The sequence below is a fragment of the Ambystoma mexicanum genome, chromosome 1p (assembly GCF_040938575.1).
Source record: "Ambystoma mexicanum isolate Mex_15411 chromosome 1p, UKY_AmexF1_1, whole genome shotgun sequence".
NCBI classification, from domain to species: Eukaryota; Metazoa; Chordata; class Amphibia; order Caudata; family Ambystomatidae; genus Ambystoma; species Ambystoma mexicanum.
In genome coordinates, this window is record NC_090921.1 from 114,760,665 (window position 1) to 114,786,600 (window position 25,936).

The 25,936-nt window shown below is 50.5% G+C and overlaps 1 protein-coding gene across 4 annotated transcripts in view; it reads left to right on the top strand.

Annotated features, from left to right (window-relative positions):
- The window catches only part of FXR2 (FMR1 autosomal homolog 2), a 903,897-nt gene that overhangs the window by 573,589 nt on the left and 304,372 nt on the right, over positions 1–25,936 (top strand). For all 4 annotated transcript variants that reach the window (XM_069644549.1, XM_069644565.1, XM_069644574.1 and 1 more), the window contains exon 8: positions 8,583–8,753. In XM_069644549.1, coding sequence (XP_069500650.1) covers positions 8,583–8,753 — 171 coding nt within the window. The remainder of the gene's footprint in view (positions 1–8,582; positions 8,754–25,936) is intronic.

Consider the following 25,936-nt stretch of genomic DNA (forward strand, 5'->3'; position numbering starts at 1 on the left):
CCAGACCGCTAAGAAAAACAGATCAACTGTTTGTCTCTGTAGCTACAGGCAGAGAGGGGGATCGCGTCTCTAAAGGCGCCATCTCGAAGTGGATTATTAACTGTATCCAGCTGTGTTACTCACTCTCTGAAAGAACTCTGCCTTTCACACCAAGAGCCCACTCTACTAGAGGCATTGGTGCCACTCTGGCTTTCATTGCAAATGTACCCCTTGACACCATTTGCAAAGCAGCTACTTGGAGCTCTATTCACACTTTTACTCAGCATTACTGCATTGACACCCATTCCAAGGCAGATACACAAGTGGGACAAGCGGTTCTAAGACACTTATTTGCTCATGACCCTTCTCACATCCCACCTCCTTGTACTGCTCGCTAATCTATGCACAGCATGTGATCTAAGCAGATCCCACAAGCCTCAGAAGGGATACATTACTCACCGTAATCGTATTTCTGATGCTTGTATCTGCTTAGATTCACATGCGACCCACCCTTCCTCCCCTCTGAGAGAAGGCGCATGATTGCTTGTAGTCTTACCTTTCTGTCTATCTGCTTGGATTACCTGTACTCAAGCTACTCCTCATGCTACTTCATGTCAGAAAAAATACAATCTGAGGATCCTAGACGCGTGAGGGATCTTGGGTACAGTGGACGTCACACTAGGGATAGTATTACTGGCACGCCCTGTGTCGACGCCCATTTTCGAGTTTCGAAAAACAAACTGTAATACTCCGCAGCTTCCACTAGATGTCGGCCTATGCACAGCATGTGAATCTAAGCAGATACAAGCATCAGAAATACGATTACGGTGAGTAATGTATCCCATATATTAATTTTTTTATTATTTAAATCACAGAGGATTCCCAGTCTGATGGGGAATATTCAAGCATGTGAATCTATGAAAGATATCAATGCTGGAGAAATACAGTTACAGATAAGTAACTAAACCTTCTCCCCTTGGGTTGGTGGGACCAATCTGCCCCAAGACAAACTCGACCGGAACCCCTCTGCTGGCCGTACTTCATTGCTGCTGCAGGAACCGAGAGCCAGGGGACAGAAATGCCAGAATCGAGTGCATCACCTTTAAGCCGGACCCGAGCTCCAGGAAGATCCTCCGGACTTCTTGAAGCAGGACTGACCAAGCCTGAGCCACCTCAATAGTGCTGGGCCCCCCCAGAAGCAAGGAAAGTCCACAAGGTGTCCAAGAACCTCAGTAGTGCTATTTGCGAGTAGCTGTAACAGCTAAGTGCCACTGATCTGAATTGTGCCCATTGCTGCGGCCAACCTTCAAACCGTAATGAAGGAGTCCCAAGACATCCTCCCTCTTGTTCCACGGCTGAGGCACAGGGAAAACGGGATCTGCAGGACTACTACAGGAACAGAAGCCAGCTGGAACCTTTTCTTCAGACTCAAGATACTGTAAAACTAGGGGTACTTACCTCTTGTGTGTAGCTTGCTTGCTCACTGGAGACTTGCATTGGCTGCCCTTTGCACAGTTGCTTGCAGCTTTGCCCTTCACAAGCCTCCAAGCCTTTGGCCCAACAGTGATTTCTTTTTACAACAAAACTCTCTAACATTTTGCAAGACTTTTGTGCCATCTACAAGAAGTGCCTCAGCTCCCCTAGACTTTCCTCAATTGACATTGGCTGTTCTGGCTCCCTGAAGACTCTTACCCTCTGACTTTGTGTTGATCTGTCCCTCCAAACAGTCATACATACCTTGTATATCTGGGAAAGGGTTAACCTATATTTCATTGGGGGGGATTAAAAAGTGCTTACTTGTTTGAGAAACCTGTTAACCTTTGTTTACCTCACTAACCTTTTCCTTTTTGCCACAACTTCAGTATTACCATTTAAGTGTAAAAGTGATATATTAATGTACGCAGTGTCCTAACTATTGAAGTCACCTCAGGGTGTAGGAAGTAGCTGTGTGCCATCCCAAGAAGGTATCTACTTACTTGAACAGATGTGTATTTTTGAAGTGTATTTAAGTGTTGCATATTGCCCCTTCTAAAGAAGGCTCATTTTAAAACGGATTGTTAAATTAATCAATTATTTTAATCAAAAAAACCTTGAGTGTAAGAGTTATTTGATTACTTGTCACTGTGAATCTGTTACCCTACAGCTCACATCGACCCCTCTTGTGATAAACCTGGCTGCTCAGTCACTCTACCAACTTATGTGGTGCAGGCATATACCAACGGTTGGGTTACCTATTGCCAAGAGGACAAGGGTGGTGTAGTCTCCCACAGGGTTACTAGATACAATTTTGCCTAACAGTCGGATTCTCGTGACTTATCGAGTCCAGCACTCAGATGAGGGGACTTATAGGATGCAAATCAAGTCTTGAGGTCCAGCAAGATGCCACTAAAGCTCCAGCGAGATTCGGAAGACAGTGCAAAGCACAATGGCCTGAGGTCCCAGGGTACTGTGGTATTGCAGCTCAGCAAGGTCACAGCACGCTGTAGGATGTCCCAAAATGCAGGTCTTCCTGAGACTAATGGATCATACCAGCCTCTAAGTAGGAGTCGTCGCTTTGGGGACCCCCATGTTGTTGGGAGGGAGCTTTTACCGCAGGGTCTCTGGTCTCTGCAAATTGCTACAGATGTCTTTTATTCATCTTCTTCGGGAACAGCTCCAATGGTAGACTTGGTTCCAGGTTCGGAGTATTTAACCGGAACTACAGCACAACGTGTGCATTCTCGCTCTGTATTTTATAGCAAGGGGCGGTCTGGTCTGGCTATCCAATCAGGACAGCCAGCCCCCCACTTGGCAAGGTGAAAGACAAAGGGGTGCTGAGTTTTGGATTCCTCCCTCGCTTCCGGCCTTCTCAGACACTCTGGAGCTTCGGCTGGGAAGACAAAACTACCACTGAGGTCGTTCCCACCTAGAATGGTATAAGGAAGACCTGAAACAGAAAGCACACAAGAAATGGCGAAAAAAGGAGGCCAACATTTTAGAAAAGGGATGGCTCTCGAGGCTGAATTAACAGTCTACGAGTAATAAAGACTAAGTCATAAAGGTAAAACCATTGCCACCAGCCATTCATGTAACGCACGCAATTGTAACAAAATGTTGCCAGGTAAGTAAGAAAGGGGATACATTGTATCCCCCTAGCACTCCACATAAGGGTGAAGGTGCTGGCTCACTTACACAAAATGTAAAGGTGGATGGAAAAACCCTCTTGACTACTTGAACAGTAGTTCGCCCAAGTACTTGAAGGAGAAATTAACAGGGGAGCCCATAGGGGCAACCCAGCCTAAGCCCAAAAGTTGTAGGAAACTATAACTTCAAGCAATACACTATGGAGAGAAATAAAAAGCTCACCTATAAAGAGTAAAAGACTAGGTGAGAGGGGGAAAAAGATTCCCACTCACCTAGGGACAAGGTTAAAATTATGACCACATCCAAGCAAAATATTCTGGGATTGACACAGGTCGGAAAGATTTATTATAAAAATGAACATCTTACCTAACATTAAGTAGTTGGGCACTTGTATAATCTGCCCACAGGAATAGAAGTCTTAACTTTGAGTCCAACACGAAGTTAAATGGGGCCTTGTGCCCAAGAAGTTCACAAATAACCTTTAGACGACTGGACAACGTTAGTAAATGTTCCTGTGGGTGTGAAGATTGTTCCAGAAGTCTTTCAAAGGTTGAGTAAAATACTTTTCCTAGCTTCTAGAGTGGCTATTTCAGCAAACATTTAAAAAGCAATGCAATGGAATATAAACCCAAATGACATGGCAGGTCGAATGGGGGTGTTGCTGGATGTAGGTTTTCCCGCCATTGGGTCCAGTAGAAGATGCTTAGGAGCTGTAGCTGCAAGCAAGTTATAGGTTGGGCCCAGGAGCGGAGTGCTAAACTTGACAGTGAAGAAATGCCGCATGCACCGATGCCGGATTCCTCAGGACACTCTACCAGATGAGGGAAGTCTGGTTCTAGCAACAGTCGCTTTACGCAGTGCGTCGGCAGGCGTAAACAAAGGAAGCCTTCTAGAACAGGACCCATTGATGTTGGGATGCTGAAACTGGCTAGCTTGCCGAAAGGAGGCCAGGGCGGCAAGGCCGCCTCCAAGGAGGACTGAACCGGCCGTAGTGTCGGGCCCCCACCTGAGCACCCCGGTGGGAGGCCGGCTGGTGAAGTTCATCAGCGTGTGGGAGTCAATCTCCACCGACCGTTGGGTGCTGGATACCCTGGCCCACGGGCAGACTCTTGAATTTCTAAAGTGCCCCCGCATTCCTCCCGTGGCCAGGAAGGACAATCACGTCCCTCAACTGCTGTTAGAAGTAGGGCGATGCTCAAGAAGGGAGTCATCGAGCTCGTCCCGAAGAGGCTCTGGGGCTCTTGAGTATACTCGAGATACTTCCTCGTCAGAAAGAAGACAGGCGGTAGGCGCCCCATCCTGGACCTGCGTCGGTTAAACAAATACATCAAGGCTCATACGCTCTGGGTGGTCACCCTCCAGCACGTGCTGGGACAGCTGGAGGAAGGCGACTCCCTATTGTCTCTGGATTTGGAGGATGCTTACTTCCACCTCCCCATTCTAAAAGGACACCGAAAGTTTCTCAGATTCATAGTCTAAAGACGGCACTACCAATTTAAGGCCCTGCCATTCGGATTGAAGTCGACACCCAGGGTATTTATCAAGTGCCTAGCACCAGTGGTGGTGCGGCTGCGCCTGCAAGGGATCCACTTTTACCGCTACCTGGACGATTGGCTCATCCGAGCAAGGACAAGGGGAACTCGCGCACACAGCGAAGACCGTCCAACTGCTCACGGATCTGGGATTCTCCAACTTCCCCAAATCCCACCTGGTGTAGTCGCAGGTCGCAGTGTTTCTGGGAGCCAAGTTCGACACAGTGGCATGATTTGCCTCTCCGTCAGAAGAAAGGACAAAGGCCATCCTGGGCAAAGTGCAGCGCCTGCTGGCCGCGGACGTGGCCAGGGTGAGGTCCATCAAGTCCCTTCTCAGCATGATGTCCTCTTGCATCTACCTGGTGTGCCTATGCAGGCTGCGGATGCGTCCTCTGCAGGAGTTCCTCGACGCCCGTTGGATGCAAGCGGTGGGCAGTTTCGAAGACCAGATCCCGCTCAACGAGGTCTTCCGCCAAGCAATTCGGTGGTGGGGCACCCGTGCGCCTCTCGCAGCGGGCAGAGACTTTCAGACCCCCGCACACAAGGAGACTGATGACAGATGCCTCCCTGGAGGGATGGGGAGCGCACACTGGCGATCTTCACGCGAGAGGCCTTTGCCTCCTGGAGGAGAGGTCACTGCACATCAACATCCTGGAGCTCCGAGCAGTGTTCTGGGCTCTCAGGTCGTTTCTCCTTCCCTCAAGGGCAAGGTGGTGAGGATCTTCACCGACCACACCACCACGATGTTCTACATCCGGAAGCAAGGAGGCCCTGGATCTGTGGCATTGGGCCGTTGCCCAGGGGATGTTTCTGGTGCCCTTCCATCTAGCAGGGATAAAGAACACCATTGCCGACTCACTCAGCAGGGAACTGAGCTCGTGCCACGAGTGGGAACTGCGCCAGGACCAAGTGGATCGACTTTTCCGACGATGGGGCAAACCCCAGATCGACCTGTTCGCAACAGCGGCGAACTCCAAGTGGCAGAGGTTCACCAGCAGGATTCCCCAGTCGAGGAGCATGGGCGATGCTTTCTCGTTCCCCTGGGACAGCCTGTTCCTGTATGCGTTACCCCTGTTGCCGTTGCTACTGCGACTTGTCAACCAACTCAAGAGGTCCCGGTGCAGGATGATCCTCGTTGCACCAGTGTCGCCGAGACAGATCTGGTTCCCGGACCTTCTGGACTTGTCAGCGTCCCCCCAGTCAAACTATCGACGGACGCGGATCTTCTCTCCAGAGAAGGAGACGCCATCCTCCATCACGACCCGGGGTCTTTGAACTTGCAGGCCTGGCTCCAGCGGGACTAGAGTTTGGAGGGTATGATATCCCGGCGGACTGCAAGGAGGTGCTTGCAAAGGCCAGGGCGTCCTCAACTCTCAAGTGCTATGGACACAAATGGAAGATGTTCTCTGTCTGGTGCCGTGCACAGAAGATTAACCCTCTGCGAATTACGGCCCCTCAAGTGCTGCCGTACCTGCTGTTGCTGGCCAAGGCGGGGCTGGCTCATGCCTCCATCAAAATGCATCTAGCGGCGATCTCCTGCTACACCAGAACTACGGGCCGATCATCTCTGTGGTCTCATCGCCTGGTGAAGGAGGAGTTTATGAAGGGACTGTTCTGTACATTCCCGCCGGTGAAGGCTCCGGCCCCGCCGTGGGAGCTCAACGTGGTGCTGATCAGGCTCATGGGGGCGCTCTTCGAGCCTCTGCATTCGGCATCGTTGAAGTTTGTCATGGAAAACAGCATTTCTTGTGGCGATCACCTCCGCACGACGAGTGGGAGAGATCCAGGCCCTATCCTGCAAGCCTCCATACTTGACTTTTCACGAGACGAGGGTGGTGCTGAGGACGTACCCTTCCTTCATGCCCAAGGTGCCATCGGACTTCCATCTCAACGAGCCCTTGGTGTTACCAGTTTTCTTCCTGTCGCCTTCGTCGCCGGCTGAGAGGACTTTGCACTTGCTGGATGTAGCTAGAGCGCTGAAGTTCTACGTGGACCGAGTTTTTGGAAGAAATCACAACTGTTTGTGAACTTTGGACCTGTGAACCAAGGGAAGGCCCTCTCGAAGGCTTCCATTTCCAGATGGCTCTCCGGCTGCATCATGCACTGTCACCGATTGGCAAACCGACCGTTGCCCGGCCGTCCGAGAGCCCATTCGACCAGAGCGATCGCTGCTACCATGGCGTTCTTGTCTGGTGTACCCCTTCTGTACATCTGCAGGGCTGCTTCGTGGAGGTCGACGCACGCCTGCACGAGATTCTACTGCGTCGACCGGGATTCCAGGGAGGAGTCCAGGGTCGGCCAAGCAGTGCTGCTCAACCTGTTCGCCTGAAGGTGGGCCTGGTGAGGAGGTAAGAGTGCTTAATGTTGAGTTTATGTAATGCTTAATGTTGAGCCTTTGCCACCTCCCGTGGTTGTGCATGTGTGTACTGCTATGTATTATTATATTCATGAGCATGTGAATCCATGCCAGACCCATGCTGGAGAATAACAGTTACAGGTAAGTAACTTGTTCCTTCTCCTGCACTGATAGTCCTAAAGACAGATCAGTACCCCCAAAACAAATGTGTTTCGCAAGGAAAGTGAAGCAAAAAGGATTCACTTATCTCCATAAAGTCAGGAACGGTTCAAGACAATAGCAAAAAGTGTAGATGTCCCACTGATGTCTATGGAGGGAAAGAAGCAACATTAAAAAATCTTTCCTAACATCTGCTGACAAGAGGGAACTGTGAGCACACCTTTCTCCGTGACCCAGTGTAACCAGCAGTGTTGGAAGCCACTGGTCGCCATCTTTCAGAAGAAGCCTTGCTACTTATTCTACATCCACACGTTGGACAGAAGCACCAGATGACGGAAGCACCCAACCGGTAGTCTGCAGCCATACAATTCTAACAAAGCCTTCATCCAAGCCTTGGGACTCAGAGGACACCAGGCTTACCTGCTCCACACGCTGGGGCAGTGTCTGCACCGTCGGACTACCGAACCTGTCGCTTGTTACCACTGTCCTCCAGCATCAGACCATGAATACTTCTGGTCTAGCAACAACTGTGGGAACTCTAAAGAATACCTTTCAATGGACACCTTCATTTTCTTAACTAAATGCTTTTTTGCCTAACTAAGATTTTTGTAAGGGGTGACCTTTTAACGTAAACAAATACTTCTAAACCTACTCTCTAACAGTGAGCCTGTACACTTTACACCACTGCATTGATTCCTATGTCGGTAATGTATTCCCTTTAGAATAAACCGGACTTAAGGAAATATATGAACCCTAATGTGATCAACCCTTAGCCTGTAGGCTATTTGACCCTGAACTCTGCCGGTTACCATAAATAGGCAGGATAATTTATTTTGCAATGTGTGTAGCACATTCAACCCGGAGGCATCTAGGCTTTGTTCTTGCAGAAATTGACATGCATAGGTAAAGTGGTTGCATAGTTACATAGTTGCACAAGTGCTTGTCAAGCCACATCATGACATACGAACTTGAATGATACGTTTTTGAATTTAGTAACATAGTCCGTATAAGCTAGATAAATATGTATTTGAAGTGATCTATTGTGTGTTCCCTTATTGAATGTTACAGAAATTTTAATGTACCTTTTTAATAACCTTTCATCTGCTGTGCCTTGCTCACAGCCACAGAGCAATTGTTTTTAACGGAGGACATTTGGCGTGATCAATATTGGGGAAAGGAGGCTGAATTTTTCCTGTGGGCGGCTGGCCTAAACTACTGCAGTTTATGGGGTTTAGAAAAGTAAAAACTGATGGCATGAATGTGTTAGCTGGGCCATATAATGCATGGCTGAACAGTATTTCTATTCATTTGAAAATCCTATTGTGGTTGGTTGTGATCTGGCACCTTGTCAAGTCTGTGCTTTGTACACTCACTCACACTCTTTGGTTGGAGCCTATTGCACCTTTTTAATTTGTTTGTCCCCCTTTTTTTAGACCAGTAAGCAGCTTGCAGCAGCCTTTCAGGAGGAATTCACTGTCCGTGAGGACCTTATGGGCTTGGCCATTGGAACCCATGGTGTCAATATCCAGCAGGCACGGAAAGTACCTGGTGTGACAGCCATTGAGCTGGATGAAGAGACCTGCACGTTTAGGATTTATGGAGAGGTGAGTTGGGTGTATGACGAATCGCAATGTAACTGCAGGATGTGGTGTTTGTGGAAGTGTTGTAAAGGTGGCATGTGCCCACTGTGTGTGCAGGTAGGGTACCAATGGGATCTTGGTTGATTTGGTAAGAAAAGGAGGAGTTGGTGGGGGCAAAACCATTTGGGGTTATCTGGGCAGAGCACATAGTCATGTGTGAGGTATTGTGCAGGCTCCACTGATGGAGTAGGCATAAAGAACCCGTGATTTAAAAACAATAATTTTAAGCTTTATTTATGAGTATGAAGCACAGATCCAGTGATAATGTTGTGCATTCGTATGTTGTAGCTCAAATCTGTGTGCACAATGTTCAGAGAGGCATATTGCCGGATCCTCAAGAATATTCGTATAACCAGAAAAATAAGAAATAGATTAACCAAGAAACCCAACCTTCCCCCACACATCGCATGACTTTTATCTCAAACATAACATTAGTCCAATCTTCACATCATACATCAATGTAAACCAGTATGGAGAGGTTTTTCAGCAGTGCCGCCTTATGAAAGTGGTGTTCCCTGTCTGCAGAGTGCTTATAAAAGAGATACCACACCTTGAAAAACCTTTGATACATGCAATACGCTAAGCGCACCTCTGTTCTGTAGAAATCATGCCCCACAGTTTCACCCACCACAGGGCCTTGTATAGTTTTCCATATATGAGCGATGGCCATTTTTGCTGCAGGCAACATGTGCGTTAACATGCCCCTCTAGCAGCATACAACCCCTCCTCCACGGTCAACAGAAGTACGGTCACCAGGGAAAGAGGCAGCTCCCTCCCGTAATGTCCTTGATGTGCCCCAATGTTACCTCCACAATATTTTTGTGATTTCGGGCAGGACTACCACCAACCTCCCCACAATTTCTCCAACACAGTGCAAGGAGCCTTTATGAATTTTGTGGCGTCTATACAGAGTGAGATACCAGCAAAAACATAATTTGTAGGCAGATTCCTTAATTGCTGCACATCTCGAGGCCTTATGGGCCCTCTGCCAAATTTGAACCTATTTTTACCACGTAGGGACGCTTTATCTTCTGGAACTGCTTTGTCGAATTGCCAGTAGAACTTCGATTCCCTTCTGAATTACCCCTTCTTTCATAGACCATTCCAGCCCCAATGGGGGTCTAATGTCAGCAGCTTTAACCATTCTGTGTGGGAGCTGCATGTAGTGAAACTGTTCCCGACAACCCATTTGGAATTTCATCTCAAATGAGGAAAGGAGACCCACCCATATAAAAATCTGCCTGCTTCAGTTTCGGGCCTCCCTCCCAAAAGGGGTAAAATATGATTGGAACAACCGGTCCCTGTTGGGCAAAAATGGATGTAGTAACCCTGAGGGAGATTACACAACCCTTGTCCTCTTGGTGTTGGGTAACCCACCTGTTGGTATGGGTATGTACTACACAAGTTGGTAGTGTGACTGAGCAGCCAGACTGATCTCAAGAGGGGTATATGTGAGTGAGCTGTATAGCTGTAGCAATGAAATCCACAAATACAAGTATCCAAATAACACTTACACTCAAGGTTTTCTAGTCAAATAATTGCTATTTAACGGTCAGTTTTAAATCCGCACTCTTTCAAAAGGGCAATGTGCAACAATAAAAATATACTTCAAAATACTTTCTCAGAATGAAGGCAAAACAAGTAGATACTCTTTAGAGAAGCTTCATACACACGTCCTACAGCCTGAGGTAACTTCACTAACTAGGACAGTAATGGCATCTATATATCACTTTTGCACTTTGTAAATTCTGAGGTTGGTAGAAAGCTTAAAGGAGGGAAAAAGGTTAAAAAGGTTCTCGGGTTGGCCGCCAGAGGGCGCACGGATGAGGATCTTCCCCGTGTGAGCTCCGTCTCACGGTCCCCCGAAAGTGCTCTGAGCCCCCACTTTTGGCCCCCCCTCCTGCTAAATAACGACGGCCCAAGCTTGCCGACTCTGGCCCCCACCTAGCTGCCGAAACTCCGGTGAAAATTGGAACGAGTTCGGTGGAGAAAGGAGCTCCAGCCCGAACTTCCCTTCGGGGCCTCCCACGCGGCACTCCTGCGCCACGGTCCAGTGACGCCCCTGAGCTCTGCTCCGGCTCCTCGCCCCGGCTCCCCCAACGAGGTCCCGCCTGGAGGCTTTCGGGGACTGGGAGAGCCCTCGATGGGTGGCGACTCCCCCCGCCGCCCACCCTATGACAGACCCGTGGAATCGGATGCGGCCCGACTCCAAAGCAAACCCACGCTGGTGAGTCCTACAAGCTCCTAATACGCGGCGCTGATCACCGCCCCCGTTGAACGATCCTCGGAGCGCTTCGCGGCTTGACCCGCACAGGGCCCCCGTTTCTTCCTCCTCTGCCCCGGCTGACTGTGCAGCGGCTACTGCGCGGACCGGGCTTCCAACGGCCTCCAGCGTGCCCTGGGGGGGGGTTTTGGCCCACCACTAAGCTACACTGAGCCTCGCAGCCCGATTCAAGCGGGAGGGTACGGCCCCTAACTCCAGGGCGTGTGCCTCCTCCCATTCCAATACCCCGGACCCGTGGGACACCAGTGACTCTACCCTGCGGCCCAAGCCTGGAAGGCCATAACGCGCCGATCCCAACGTGCGCTTCCCCTCACGATACAAGGACCCCGCGCTGATGATTCCATGCGGCGGAGACCCTTCTAACCATCCGCAGTCCCTCGTATTAAGACCCCAAAGGGTCGAGACAATATTGAGCGCATCGTTAGCGCTCAGTCACGAGGAGACGACCGAAATTCTCTGGAGGACTACCAAGTACCCAGTAGCCAATTGTAACCACTGAAAAGAGACCCTGCCCAAACTACAAGACACAAATCATCAGCTCCGCAGAGGGTATGGCCCTCAGACACACCTGGCTCTAACCGTAGGTGTAAGGGAAGGAGGAAAGGGAACAGGGGCGTGTGCCTCCTCTGTGGCAGTGAGTACTCCGGCAACCCCATGAACCAACGTGTGAGAAGCAGGTTCACGGACGCATGACCGCTCAACAGAAACTTGCTGCCTACGCTTACATTGGGCCCAAAATGGCTGCACCTTCCGCAATGGACAAAGAAACTGCTGCTACGAAGGGGGACATAGCAGATTTATTAGCGGAAATAAGAAACATGGGAGCCAACATTGGAGGGAAAATCGACAAGCTCACACAGCGCCTTGACAGCATAGAAGACAGGGTCGAAGGAGTCGAAAATAATCAAACCACGATTCATATCCACGAAACACAGCTAGACAAAAGAATTACAGACCTGGAACGAAGGGAACAGGAAATTACACTCAAGATGGACGATTTGGAAAACCGCGAAAGGAGAAACAACCTGCGCTTTTTTGGGATTCCAGAGAAAGAAGGGGAAACGGAGATGGACTTGAAATCAACTCTCCACGACATCATTAAGCTCCTCGTCGCAGATGACAACATTGATGAGCCTAAAACGGAGCGCATCCACAGAGCCGGAGGCCCGCCTGGAGGCCCAAGATCGGTGTTGGCCAGGTTTCACCGTTACCAGGACAAGACGAGAGTGTTGGAGAAAGCGAGGAGCGGAGGTGCTATCACCCTTTGTGGGGCCCAAATAACTATTTTCCAGGACCTCTCGTCTCTGACCCTAGCTCTACGGAAAATGTGCAAACCGCTTACTACTTGGCTTAAGGGTCGGGACATACGCTACAGGTGGGGATACCCCTTCTCCCTCTCCTTTGAGCACGAGGGCACGCGAATTAGACTAAACTCTGAACAAGAAATCAAAGCATGCATCTCCGAACTACTGGGCCCGCAGGAACATGGAGAAAGTCACAGCCAACCATCTAGAAGCCAAGAGGAATGGCATGTGCAAGGCCCGAAACGAAGGAAGGTGAAGGGCTCGAGGAAGTATCGTAGAGGAAATGGCCCTTCAGAAGGAGGCAGCTGATAACGAACAAGTGTAATGTACCGAAGTCGACTTAACCTTTAATATGAAGACTTTGATATTATGTTCTCTAAAATTGGTTCTGACTCTTCCACCTATGTGACACTGAACCGATTATTGTCGGGGGTGGGCAATAGGGGGCTCATTGGACATTAGTAATGTTTACTAGATACGGGAACCGTGAAGTAACGGTCTCCTCTAGTGGCTCGAACTCGAACCAGTGCTTACAACTGGGATCGATCGAACGCCACCGAACTCGGGGAGGGGAGGGGGGTGGTGGGTGGGGAACCGGGAAGAGACTCTGGGTTGAACCTAGGGAACACTTGAAAGTCTTAAAGGGGGAAATGCTGATATGGTTGTCTAAACTCCAAGGTTTGAAGTTACAGCGATCATCAGGTCTTCACGAGCATTCAAAACGTTCCTATACTGACCGCTGAACCATGCAATAGGGGCACCATGAGGGTGGGAACGCTTAACGTCAAAGGTCTCAATTCACCCACTAAAAGATCACTCCTTGCTAGAGAATTTCGAAGGTCAAATATGGATATACTCTTTGTGCAAGAGACCAAGTACATGAGAGGAGAGGAAAGGGCAATCCTGGGGGGAAAAAGAAATGGGTTGGAATTCTGGGGCTCTGGACCCTTGAAGAAGGGAGGAGTGGGAATACTCATCAGAAAGGGGTTGGATTTTAAGGTTTCGAAAATTTGGTCCGATGCAGAAGGTCGGACTCTCCTCGTGTCGGGGACCATTGGAAGGCTAGCCATTACGATCGCCACAATTTATTCCCCTAATGTGGGACAATTCCGATTCCTATCCAAGACAATCCCCAAAGTAATGCTAGAGGCAACAGGTCACGTCATCATTGGCGGAGACTTTAATATATGGGCAGACCCGGATCTCGACTGGCATCCCGGTAACCCAGAAAGACATGAAACAGGCAGAGGGGATCACACTCAATTTAAAGCGATGATGGACTTGTATGGCTTGATGGATGTGTGGCGTTGCATGCACCCAACGGAGAAAAAGTACACCTTCTTTTCGGCCCCACACAACACGTCCACTCGCATAGACTACCTTTACTCCTCCAGTGACCTATTTGACACGGCCACACGTTCACAAATCACGACCATCTCATGGTCCGATCACGACTTGGTCTTTGTTGATTTAGCATGGGATTCCTTGCCCGTTAGATGCGGACAATGGAGGTGTAACGAGACGTTATGGAAGGATCCTGTATTTAAGCTAGAGATAGAAACTGAAATTGAGGAATATTTCCGAACGAATGATACTGGGGAAGTCTCGAAACAAAGGGTTTGGGAAGCTGGGAAGGCAACGTGGAGGGGAATCCTCATGCGGGAGGGAGCTAAGAAAAAAAGAGAGAGGGCCCTAATCGAGAACAGAATCCGCACAGAAATTACACAATTGGAAAGTGATGCGAGGAAAGGGGACACTGTAGATTTTGACAAAGTTCTAGAAGCAAGGGAAAAAAGGGAAGAGTTACGCCTCCTGGAACATGAGCAAATAGCCCGTAAGCTCCTCCTCTTGAAACAGCGGTTTTATGAGAAAGGGGACAAGGCTGACGCGCTATTAGCAGCTAGACTCCGTGCCCAAAGGGCGGAACGCAGGGTCCAAGAGATACTAGAAGGAGAATCGGGTGTGGGAATTCCCCGCCCCACCATTCCAGAATCCTTTGCGGATTTCTATGAGACCCTGTACACCCCCGAAGACGACTCATACACCCCCAGCATTCGGTCCTACTTGGACGACGTTGCTATGCCCAAAATGACACAAACAGAATCGGATACGCTCGATGCCCCTATAACGGGAGAGGAGATCCAAGAGGCTATTAAGAGACTTACAATAGGCAAATCCCCGGGAGAGGACGGGTACACAGCGGGTTTTTACAAAACATTCGCCCCGCAACTCACACCCTTCCTTGTTGGCTTATTCAATCGAATTCTAGAAACAGGGAACCCTCCAGACTCATTTGTCAAAGCACTCATAGCAGTTATCCCGAAAGAAGGGAAGGATCCCACGAAGTGTGGATCATATCGCCCCATCTCCTTATTAAATATAGACGCCAAAATATACTCTAGGGTCCTCGCAGCTAGGATTGAATCCCTTATGCCCCGCCTTGTCCACCCTGACCAGGTGGGCTTTATAATTGGCCGCCAAGGCGCAGATACCATGCGCAAGACACTACATTTGGTGCATGCCTCCCACAAACTAAATACTGACCCGGCATTGCTTTCAATTGATGCTGAAAAAGCGTTTGACAGGGTGAACTGGGATTTCTTAATGGAGGTCCTTCAAAAAATCGGATTAGGCCCAAACCTTAAAAGGGGAATTAAAGCGATATACTCGTCTCCCATTGCCTCGGTGTTCGTGAATGGGGAGTACTCCAGGTGGTTCCAACTGAAACGAGGCACTAGACAGGGATGCCCCCTCTCAGCTATCTTATTCGCCCTATCTCTTGAACCCCTTGCATATAAGATCAGAGAAGATAAAACCATAGAGGGCATCCATTTAGGTAACACTGAATATAAACTCGCTCTGTATGCTGATGATATCCTTTTGCATGTGGTCCATCCTGAGAAATCAGTCCCCCAAGCCATCCTCTTATTGGAGGAATACGGTCGCCTCTCGGGTTTCAAGATTAATCGGGCCAAAACTACACTCTTCCCCCTTCAGGGGGATGCCGAGGCGAATACTGTGAAATACTCCTCGTTGGGTTTGTCGATCGTACACGACAAGATGCAATACCTAGGGGTACAAATAACGAAACAACTAGACTCCCTGTACGAAGCAAATTTCCCACAACTTCTTATTAAGCTCCGTGCAGACCTGGCCAGATGGGATAAACTGACGATCTCATGGCTTGGCCGCCTTAACGCCATCAAAATGACTTCCCTCCCGAGGTTTCTTTATCCCTTCCAAATGCTCCCAATTAAAATACCGGATCAATACTTTAATGAGGTGAAGAGGGAAATCCTGAAATTTTTGTGGAGGGGGAAAAAGGCCAGGATAGCCTACTCTACGTTGACGCTCCCCAAAGACAAGGGCGGGGTGGGTCTCCCTGATCTCCGGAAATACTATATTGCTGCCCAATTGCGTGTGTTTGTCCCCCACCTACGCAATCACAAAGAACCACAATGGGTAGCGATGGACAACCATTACTTCGCCCCAGCGACCCTAGGAGAATGGTTGTGGGCCCCACGAAACCGGGTGTTGAAGAGAACGGGAAACCACCCGCTCTTTGTTGCTATATGGGATGTATGGCGTGAAGGTTCGGAGATGACGAGAATTACGACATGGCCGTCCCCACTAAGTCATCTTTGGTCTCCGGGCATTAATAACTATATCCCCAATGTTGAGAGGTTCCAGACATGGTTTGAAGCGGGACTAGAAAGAGTGGGCCAGCTTCTCCGCAGTGACTCATTTATCACCCTCCCAGAGTTAACAGAAGCTCTAAATATTGGAGCCCTCTCCACCTTCCATTATTTACAAATTAAGGGGGTATTGACCAAATCGGAGTGGAAAGAAAGATTAAGTAGAGACCTCACCCCTTTCGAAAAAATGCTAGATTCCAAGACGCAGAGGAAGAATCTGATTTCTCTCATATACACCTTGCTTCTGAGCGGAGATGGTAAATCCTCACTTGCACTCAGACGGCGATGGGAGACTGATATGGAGACCGATATAGAGGATGAAGAATGGGACAAAATGTGTGCCATGGCGTCGCGTACTCCCATATCATGTCAATATAAACTCCACTCCATAAAACTTTTACATCGCTGGCAATATGACCCATATAGATTATCCAAGATGTACCAATCTTCCTCCCCCTCCTGCTGGCGTGAATGTGGGCAGGTTGCAGACTACTGGCACATGTGGTGGGGGTGCCCCAAGATCAAGATCTTTTGGGATGAGGTCCTGGGATGGATCAGACACACTGATGGGATTCACAGAACAGCAGATCCGCACCTAATCCTGTTCAGCCTCGAAAAAATTGAAGACGAATGGACAAAGGTCCGAGGCCTAACCCCCTATTTATTGCTTGCGGCCCGAGCTTTACTAGCCACCAAATGGAAATCGCTCACGACCCCGTCTAAACAAGAGTGGATCAATGTGGTGCTGAACATATGCACCATGGAAAAAATCACAGCTTCCCTCCACGGTAGAGCGACGCAATCCGAGCTCCTATGGTCGGACTTTCTGAGAGCACACACCTCTGAGTACCCAACTCCGGACGTGGATGACCCCCCGTTATGAATGACATAAACCACAAGCCCTCCTCCTACATGTCGAACCCCTAAATACACCACACACAACAGAAACTTCATCCTTACTGACGACCACAGCACCATAACACTCTATTCCCGAAAAGACTTGTCTCTCTTTCTCGGGGCAGGGGAGGGGGGAGGGGAAAAACTGTTAATGTTTGTAAAGAATGTTCAATATTCGGATTTTATTCATGCCTTTTTTCTTTTAATTATTACTTCCTAAATGTGCACACTCTCAGTTGTACCGAGCGTTTATCTATGATACTACATGATGTAGAACAGGAAGATGATGATGAATCCTTTCTATACCTATTGATGTAACTGTTCCTTTGTGTTGCCTTAAATGAAGATAAATGTTAACTTTGAAAATTTAATAAAATTAAATTTAAAAAAAAAAAAAAAGGTTCTCGGAGCATGTGAGCACTTTTAAATCTCCCAATGAAGTCTAGATAACCTTTCCCAGCAATATTAGTTAAAAACCAATGTATCACCTATGAGGGACAGTAAGAATCCAGGTCAATGGACTTGAAGGGTCTGCAGGGAGCCAGGACAGCCACAGTCAATTGGAGCAACGTCTATGGAGCTCTGAGGCACTTCTTAGATAGAAAATAGTCTTGCACGATGTTAGTTTGTTGAAGAATAATCACTGTAGGGTCACAAGCTGTTAAGCTTGTGAAATTTGGAGCTGAAATCGACTCTAGAAAGCAGCTACTGCAAGTCCTAACTGGGAAGAGCATAACTACAGACAGAGGGAAGTACTTCAAATTCAGAACAGTACCTTTGGTTAGAAGAAGAGGATCCAGATGGATTCTGTCTGGTTGCAGTGATGCAGATCCTGTGTTCCTGGACCTCAGTCGTGGGGACAAGAGGGAGGACGTCTCAAACTCCTGCACAGCAATTCAAAGGTCAGCGGTGGCTGCGGGCATTCTTCAGATCAGCAGCACTTCGCGGTTTCAGGGCTTGGTAAACAGCACCACCAAGGTTCTTGGACATAGGTTGGCCATTCTTCACTCCTTAAGTCCAACACTCTGGTTAGGTGACTCGAGCTTGTGTCGTCCTGCTTCAGGAGTGTCTTCAGGAGACTCCTAGAGCTTTTGACCGGCTAACAGACGTTGCTTTCAACTATGGATTTCTCGACCCCTGGCACTCTGTTCCAGCAGCAGCAAAGAAGTACAGCCAGTTGGGGAAGCAAAGTTTGTCTCTGGGTTACTTGGTCCCACTAACCCAAGGGAAGAAGTCCTCCTTTCCGGAGCTTCTCTTGTTGATTAGAAAAAATAGTTCTGATGTTTGTTAATCTGCTTAGAATCACATGCTGCGCAAATGGTCTACATCCAGTGGTAACCGTAGAGTATTGCATCTTGTCTTTAGAGGATCGAAAGGGGACGTCGACATGGGTGTGCCTGTAACACTATCCGTGATGTGTAGTGTACCCAAGATCCCTCACGCGTCGAGGTCCCCCACCCAGATAACTGGTCGCCCTAATGAAGAGCTCTTAAAAAGAGATTGAGTTATTGTTATAATTATCAACTTTGGTCGTTTATTCCCTGAAGGCACTTCGACCATGTGCAACGCCAACAACTGTTGCGGAATGTAGGCACCTTGTTGATCCGGCGGCGCTGCCGTCTACGTGGCCGGCCTTCTGCCCGGGCTTTACAGTAGGGAGAGTGGGGTCGGGGTGGACATATTCTTTCAAATATGCCTTTCCTTTTTCACCTTATTTATTCCCTGGGTTTTGTCATCGCTGTACCCGTCTTGCGCTATGGACAAGACAACATTTTTAGACTTTGCCCCTCGTGTATGGCCAAATGTCCTTGGAAAGAGGAGCACCGTCTGTGCAACTGTCTTCCCCCTCAACCACAATGAGGCGACTTGTAGACTCCTTCATCCTAAGACGATTAAGGAGCGCTACCTGAAGCGGTGGGCGGCCAACAGCATGTCGCAGGCCGACAGTTCTTCCCCCCGCCACAACCGCAGGTGTGATGAAGGGACGAGCGATGACCAGGGCTCCGTTTCGGAGGCCATTGACCTAACGGCAGAGAGTTTGCGATCTGCAACGTCCGTCCCCGCCCCGCGAAAGGCACAACGCTAGTCATGCTATGGGGAAGAAAAGAGAAAATAGAAGAGGGCCCAAAAGGTGGGGCCCTCCCGTCCCCTGCACACTATTTACTGATGCCACATAGGGCCTTCAAATATATAGATATAAATCTATCAATGTATAAATATATAACAGCAGTTTTGTTAGTTGAGCATATAACGATTTATTTGGCAAAGAAGAAAACAAAATAAAATTTGCCAAAAAGCACAATCTGTTATACAAAGTAATTCATGACGTATGACATATTAAAACAAATTGCGATGAAGCAATAAATGATGAAGAGATGATGCTGTCCAATTGTGGGGTGGCCGACGCGTTTCGAGGGTAACCTCTTCTTCATAAGGGCCCAATTGAACTGTTGACAACATTACAAAGAGACAAAAAGTAAAATCTTTTATTTTATTTCCATACCAGTCAAGGACTGACTGACAAGCTGTACATAACTCGAGATGCTAGCGAGATGGTGAAAAGCAGAATACTGGAGATCTAGTATGGTGAAAAGAGTGAACTCTCAGATAAAAGAGAAATACTCTATACTAATAACTAAACCCATAACAAAGGAGATGTATTGTGTGAGATCCACCTACATGGTGGGATCTAGAAAATGGCGTGATAAAAGATTGAACAGATCGAGATAAGCCAAAGGCGGTAGTGGGTTATAAATAGCAAGGACCACCCTTGAATAGTGAAAAAGCAGAGACAATATGGGGAGCGTGTATAAGAAAAAAACCTTACCCCTCCTATGGACGGGAAAAGAAAAAAGAAAAACTCCAAAAGAGCGTTACTGAATAAAATAAATAATACTTAGAATGAACCGGAAACGGTTTTAAAGAATGCACTCACTCGAGTTGCGGGACGGGTAGCCAAGGTATCAGGGGCATCCGTGTGGTCAACAAATATTTGAAACAATTATACGATGCAGGGCATCTGCAAAGAGACACGTATGGGGAAGAAACCCGGCGACGGGGCGCACAAGATTCCAAAACTAAACGCACAACCCAAGGTTCTGCTTCAGCAACAAAGTTGAAGCGTGCCAAAGTGCTAACGGACCTGTTGAATGCTTAGACGAAGTCCGCTGATCGGCAGCCTTTCCCCGCAGCGGCCTGCGACCGGGCAATCTAAACTAAAGGGCGCTGGCACCAAAACATACATGGCTGTCGAGGTGACGAAACCTACCGCGCAGCCTCCGGTCCGCCCAGCACATCTCATTACCTCGAGCATCGGCAATAGCATCGCTAGGATCGCCTCGGTGGTTGCTCAGAAGGAAAGGTCGAAAGATGTGGCGAGACATACTGAACGGCCGAAAGACACGTTGAGATACACGGAACGGAGTAAGGATGCGCCGAAAGACACGCCACAGCATCCGGAACCCCGCAAGGACTATTCCGAGAGTCCTGTGCTTTTATCCAGCACACTAGGGCATAAATCTGGACATTTAAGAGACATGATGCATCCTCATGGACCATGCAGAAGTTTGAGGGGTGTATGGACAGACTAGAGAAATGTCTCTTATTCTGAAAAGTTTGCTCCCAAAAGGCCTCGGGAAGACCTTCCCTTTACACCCATGGCCAAGTTTCGACTGACCTTTGACGATCCTCATGAGGAATATAGCCATGAACTCAGTGATGACGAGGTCCCTGTGGACACTTATGTGCAAGATGATGCCCCCTTCGAGAACGATTGCGATATGGATGACCCTGCAGACCCTATGGACAATTGGGAAGACAGCCGCCAGGTTGTGGATCAACCTTGGGCGTCTCCTACGCCCACCCCGGACCCTGATGCCCTGTGTGTGGATTCCCCCGTCTATCCCCGTCCGCCAAGCCTCCCCTGTGGATGATCAAATGGCGTTTAACCCCGTTTTGAAAAAGGAGGCTGAACATTTTCAGATCGCAACAAAAGAAACTTTGCTGGACTTAGATTTTGTGGAGGACATCCTCGAAGAGAAGCCTACTGCCAGCCAGGCTATTCCTTTTTTAACTCCATCAAGAGACGATTGGCACCCTCATTGTTGAAACCAGCTCAAACCAGAGCAGTGAAACCCAGGGTGGAGAAGTTTTTCTGTCCTTTTCCAGCATGGGGTCTGGCATGGATTCACATGCTCATGAATATTCCCTGTCGTCGGGCTGGAAGAAAAAATCAGTATCGGTTTCGTTTCTGATCTGTCTTTCTTAGTGGTAACCAATCACTGATCGCTGGGTCATACTGCCCCCAGCCAATGACTGCCCTCTCCCTAAGCCCCGCCTCTGGCAGCCATCCTCAGATTTTTACCGCACGCTCTAGTGTTGGGAGTCCTAGTGTTACTCGAGTTTTTTGCTGCGTTTTCACATTTTTTCAGGAGAATTTTTTCTGTTTAATCGAGCCTCAAGCTCCACCGTTTCTACTTCCGATAACGGGGACCCGTTACGGAATTCTTCTACGCCCCTCAAGGGTGAAGTTTTTGTTGAGTTTACACTTCTTGGAGGATTCCGAAAGATCTGCGGCCTACCTCAACGGACATGGCCATGGACAAGGGGAGCTCGACGCCCGGATCCAAGCTATTCAGGAACTGCTCTGGATGCGGATTATATAGCGTTTTCGAGGAGGACGAGCATTCGCAATGCCTCTACTGCCTCCATGGGGACAAGACGCACGTGGAGAAGGACTGTGCTTTCTGCAAGAACCTTTCGGAACGGACCAAACAAGATCGTCGTTCCCGCCTCGCCACCTGGCTGGAGAAGGGCACAGCAAGTGAGAAGGTGAAGAAGTCTGAGCGGGCTTCTAAGTCCTTTGAGGGCGCCCCGGCGACGGGGGCCCAACAGAAGGCCAAGCACCGCGAGTCTGCGGGCTCCGGGAGCGCCGAAAGGTCGGGCTCTTCGGTTGCCAAGCAAGGCGCTACTTTCCCCGGCACGTTCGACCACGAGCCAGCGCTCTGGTTCAGGGAAGAGGCAGTCCGAGAACCCGGGTAGGCCGCTGGAGCGGACCCAGTTGGTCTCGAAGGGGGAGCGAGGCGCTGACCCTCCCCCAAAGGCGAAGGCCCAGGACGCACCTAAGGTGGTGAGGGCTTTGATCCACCCAGCTAAGGCCTCTACCGAAGTGGTCGCTGCGACCCTGGCGGAGCCGGCTGAGACTACGCCAATGGAAACGGCCTCTGGGCCCAGAGTATCCCTGCCACCTCGGAGGGAATCCTCTTTCCAGCCCATCGCTAAGACCCCCGTGAAGCCCACCGCTGAAAAAGAAGGGGGGGGGGGGGCGCGGTGGCCATTACAGACTCGGAATCAGCCTCTGAGGAGGAACTGGTGGAGACCGAGAAGGGCCTCAACGAAAGGTCCATAGGTCTCAACGAGAGATTCAGAAACCTAAACGAGAGGTTTGAGAAGGTTCGATCCCAGGGGATGGTCCCTGCTGACGTGATCGAAGATAGCGACGACGACAGGGCCCAATGGAGCGGCCATCCCGTCCGTCGCTCCCATTGCCCGAGCCCCAGGATAGCTCGGCGGCCATTTTGTTGGCAATCCAATCCTTATGTACCGAGATAAGGACGAGATTACCACGCACCCCGACGGAGGAGCCAGAACCAGGCCCGTCGGGAAGCCCTCAGAACAAACGGAGGAGAGTCCACCCCGCTCCGCCCTTCGTGCCTGCGAGACCGGTGGACCCCTCATCCCCCTCGCTGGGAGAGTATACGGCGACGGATACAGCGACGGGGACGGACGATGACGGCGGCGATGACACAGCAGACATCCCGTCGTCACCCCCTCGCCCCCCCAGCGGGCGTCCCCAGCCGACGAGGTTGGCTCTTTCCACGCCATGATAACCAGGGCATCCGAGCTCTTCCAGCTCTATCCTGAAGAACAGAAAAGGAGGGGTTTCTGTACCAAAGACGAGAGGCTAAGAGGAAGACGGTCCTCGCAGTGCCTTTACTCGACGACATCTGGGACGAGGGGCTTGCGGTCCTCAAGAACCCTGCCATGACACCCGCCAAGAGGGACAGGTACGAGAAGAAGTACCGAGTCCACGATGCCTCCCCCTTGTGCCTCAGGGCCCAGCCCACACCGGACTCGGTCGTCTCGGCAGCGGCTAAGAAGAAGGCAGCGGGCACGGCGGCTTCAACTTCCACTTCCCCGCCGGACAGCGAGGGCAAGAAGTTGGACTCTATGGGACGAGTCATCTCGGCGGCGGCGACGTCGATTAAGGCGGCCAATGCCTTAGCGATCGTGGCCCGCTACGACAGGGAGCTCTGGTTCAAAATAGCTCCCCTGCTAGATTTCCTGCCTGATGACAAAAGGGCGGAGGCCCTAGAAATTCTGCAGGAGGGCGAGGCGGCGTCGGATCACACCATAACGGTGGCGACGGACATCGCCGATATCGGATTTCGCCAACTGGGCAACGGAGTTTGCCTCCGACGACGGGGATGGCACAAGGCGACAGACTTTCGCCAGGACGTCCAGACCAGGGTGTTGGACATGCCGTTCGACGGCAACAACCTCTTTGGTAAGGCGGTGGATGAGTCTCTACAGGCCATCAAGACCGACTCGGAGACGGCCCGGGCCCTTGGGGTGCTTCAGCAGCGACGGCCCTTTCGAAGCCCCGGAGGCAGACAGGGTGCCTCCAAAGGATCCAGCGGTGGCTCCTCCGCTTACCGCCAGGCGGCCCGCTCCTCTTCCCAGGAGGCCTACAGAGGTTGCGGCAAGCAAGACCGTTGGGTGCTGGACACCCTGGCCAACGGGCACTTGCTGGAATTCCAAAAGAAGTGTCCTCGCATTCCTCCCATGGCCAGGAAGGAGAATCACGTCCCTCAATTGCTGTTGGAAGTAAAGGCGATGCTCAAAAAAGGTGCCATCGAGCTCGTCCCCAGGAGGCTCCGGGGCTCCGGAGTGTACTCAAGGTACTTCCTCGTCGGAAAGAAGACAGGCGGTTGGCGCCCCATCCTGGACCTGCGTCGGTTAAACAAATACATCAAGGCGCAGAAATTCAGGATGGTCACCCTCCAGCACGTGCTGGGACAGCTGGAGGAAGGCGACTTCCTATCGTTGTTGGACCTGGAGGATGCTAACTTCCACATCCCCATTCTAAAAAGGCACAGGAAGTTCCTCGGGTTCGTGGTTCAGGGACGCCACTAATAATTCAGAGCCCTACCATTCGGATTAAAGTCAGCGTCCAGGGTTTTCACCAAGTGCCTAGCACCAGTAGTGGCGCGGCTGCGCCTGCAGGGGATCCACGTCTACCCCTACCTGGACGACTGGCTAATCCGTGCAAGGTCAAGGGAACTCGCTGTAGATCATACGGCGAGGACCGTCCGGTTGCTCACGAGCTGGGGTTCGCCATCAACTACCCCAAATCCCACCTGGTTCCATCGCATGTAGCTCTGTTTTTGGGGGCGAAGCTCGATACTGTGGAGCAATTGGCCTCCCCTTCAGAGGAGAGGACCAAAACCATCCTGGGCAAGGTGCTGCGCCTGTTAGCCACGGACATGGCCAGGGTGAGGTCTATCAAGTCCCTTCTCGGGATGATGTCCTCATGCATCTACCTTGTACCCCTGTGCGGATGCGTCTGCTACAGGAGTTCCTCGACGCCCGCTGGTTTCAGGCGAGGGTTTGCTTCGAGGACAGGATCCCCCTCGACGAGGAGTTCCGTCGGGCGATCCTATGGTGGGGCACCCGGGCTCACCTCACGACGGGCACGGACTTTCAAACACCGGCGTTTCAAGAGACGGTGGCTACGGACGCCTCTCTGGAGGGTTTGGATGACCCACACCGGAGATCTCCACGCAAGAGGCCTTTGGCTCCTGGAGGAGACGTCTTTTCACATCAACATCTTGGAGCTCCGAGCAGTGTTCTGGGCGCTCAAGTCGTTCCTCCCGTCCCTCAAGGACAAAGTGGTGAGGATCTTCACAGACAACACCACCACGATGTTCTACATACGGAAGCAGGGGGCACCAGATCCCCAGCCCTATCCCAGGAGGCCCAGGATTTGTGGCACAGGGCTGTCGCCCAGCGGATGCTTCTGGTTCCCTTCCACCTGGCATGAATAACAAACACCATTGCCGACTCACTCAGCATGAGCTGCGCTCGTGCCACGAGTGGGTACTGCGCCAGGATCAGGTAGATCGACTCTTCCAACGATTGGGCAAACCCCAGATCGACCTGTTCGCGACGGCGACGAACTCCAAGTGCCAGAGGTTCGCCAGCAGGTTCCCACAGCCGAGGAGCATGGGCAATGCTTTCTCGTTCTCTTGGGACGGCGTGTTTCTATACGCGTTCCCTCCATTGCCGTTGCTGCTCCGCCTCATCAACCAGCTCAAGAAGTCCAGGTGCAGGATGATCCTCGTCGCACCGGCGTGGCCGAGGCAGGTCTGGTTCCCGGACCTTCTGGACTTGTCAACGTCCCCGCCAGTCAGGCTGCCGGCGGACGCGGATCTTCCTCCAGAGAAGGAGGCGCCATTCTCCACCATGACCCACAGTCGCTGAACTTGCAGGCCTGGCTCCTGCAGCAGTAGAGTTTGGAGGGTACGATATCCCGGCTGATTGCAGAGAGGTTCTTGCAAAAGCCAGGGCGTCCTCAACTCTCAAGTGTTACGGTCTTAAATGGAAGAGGTTCTCTGTCTGGTGCCATGCACAGAAGATTAACCCTCTGCGAATTACGGCCCCTCAACTGCTGCCGTACCTGTTATCGCTGGCCAAGGCTGGACTGGCTCACGCCTCCATAAAAATACATCTGGCTGCCATCTCCCGATATACCAGGACGACGGGACGGGCGTCCTTGTGGTCTCATCGCCTGGTGAAGGAATTTATGAAGGGACTATACCGATAATTCCTGCCGGTGAAGGCTCCTGCCCCGGCGTGGGAGCTTAATGTGGTGCTGACCAGGCTCATGGGGGCCCCATTCGAGCCTAT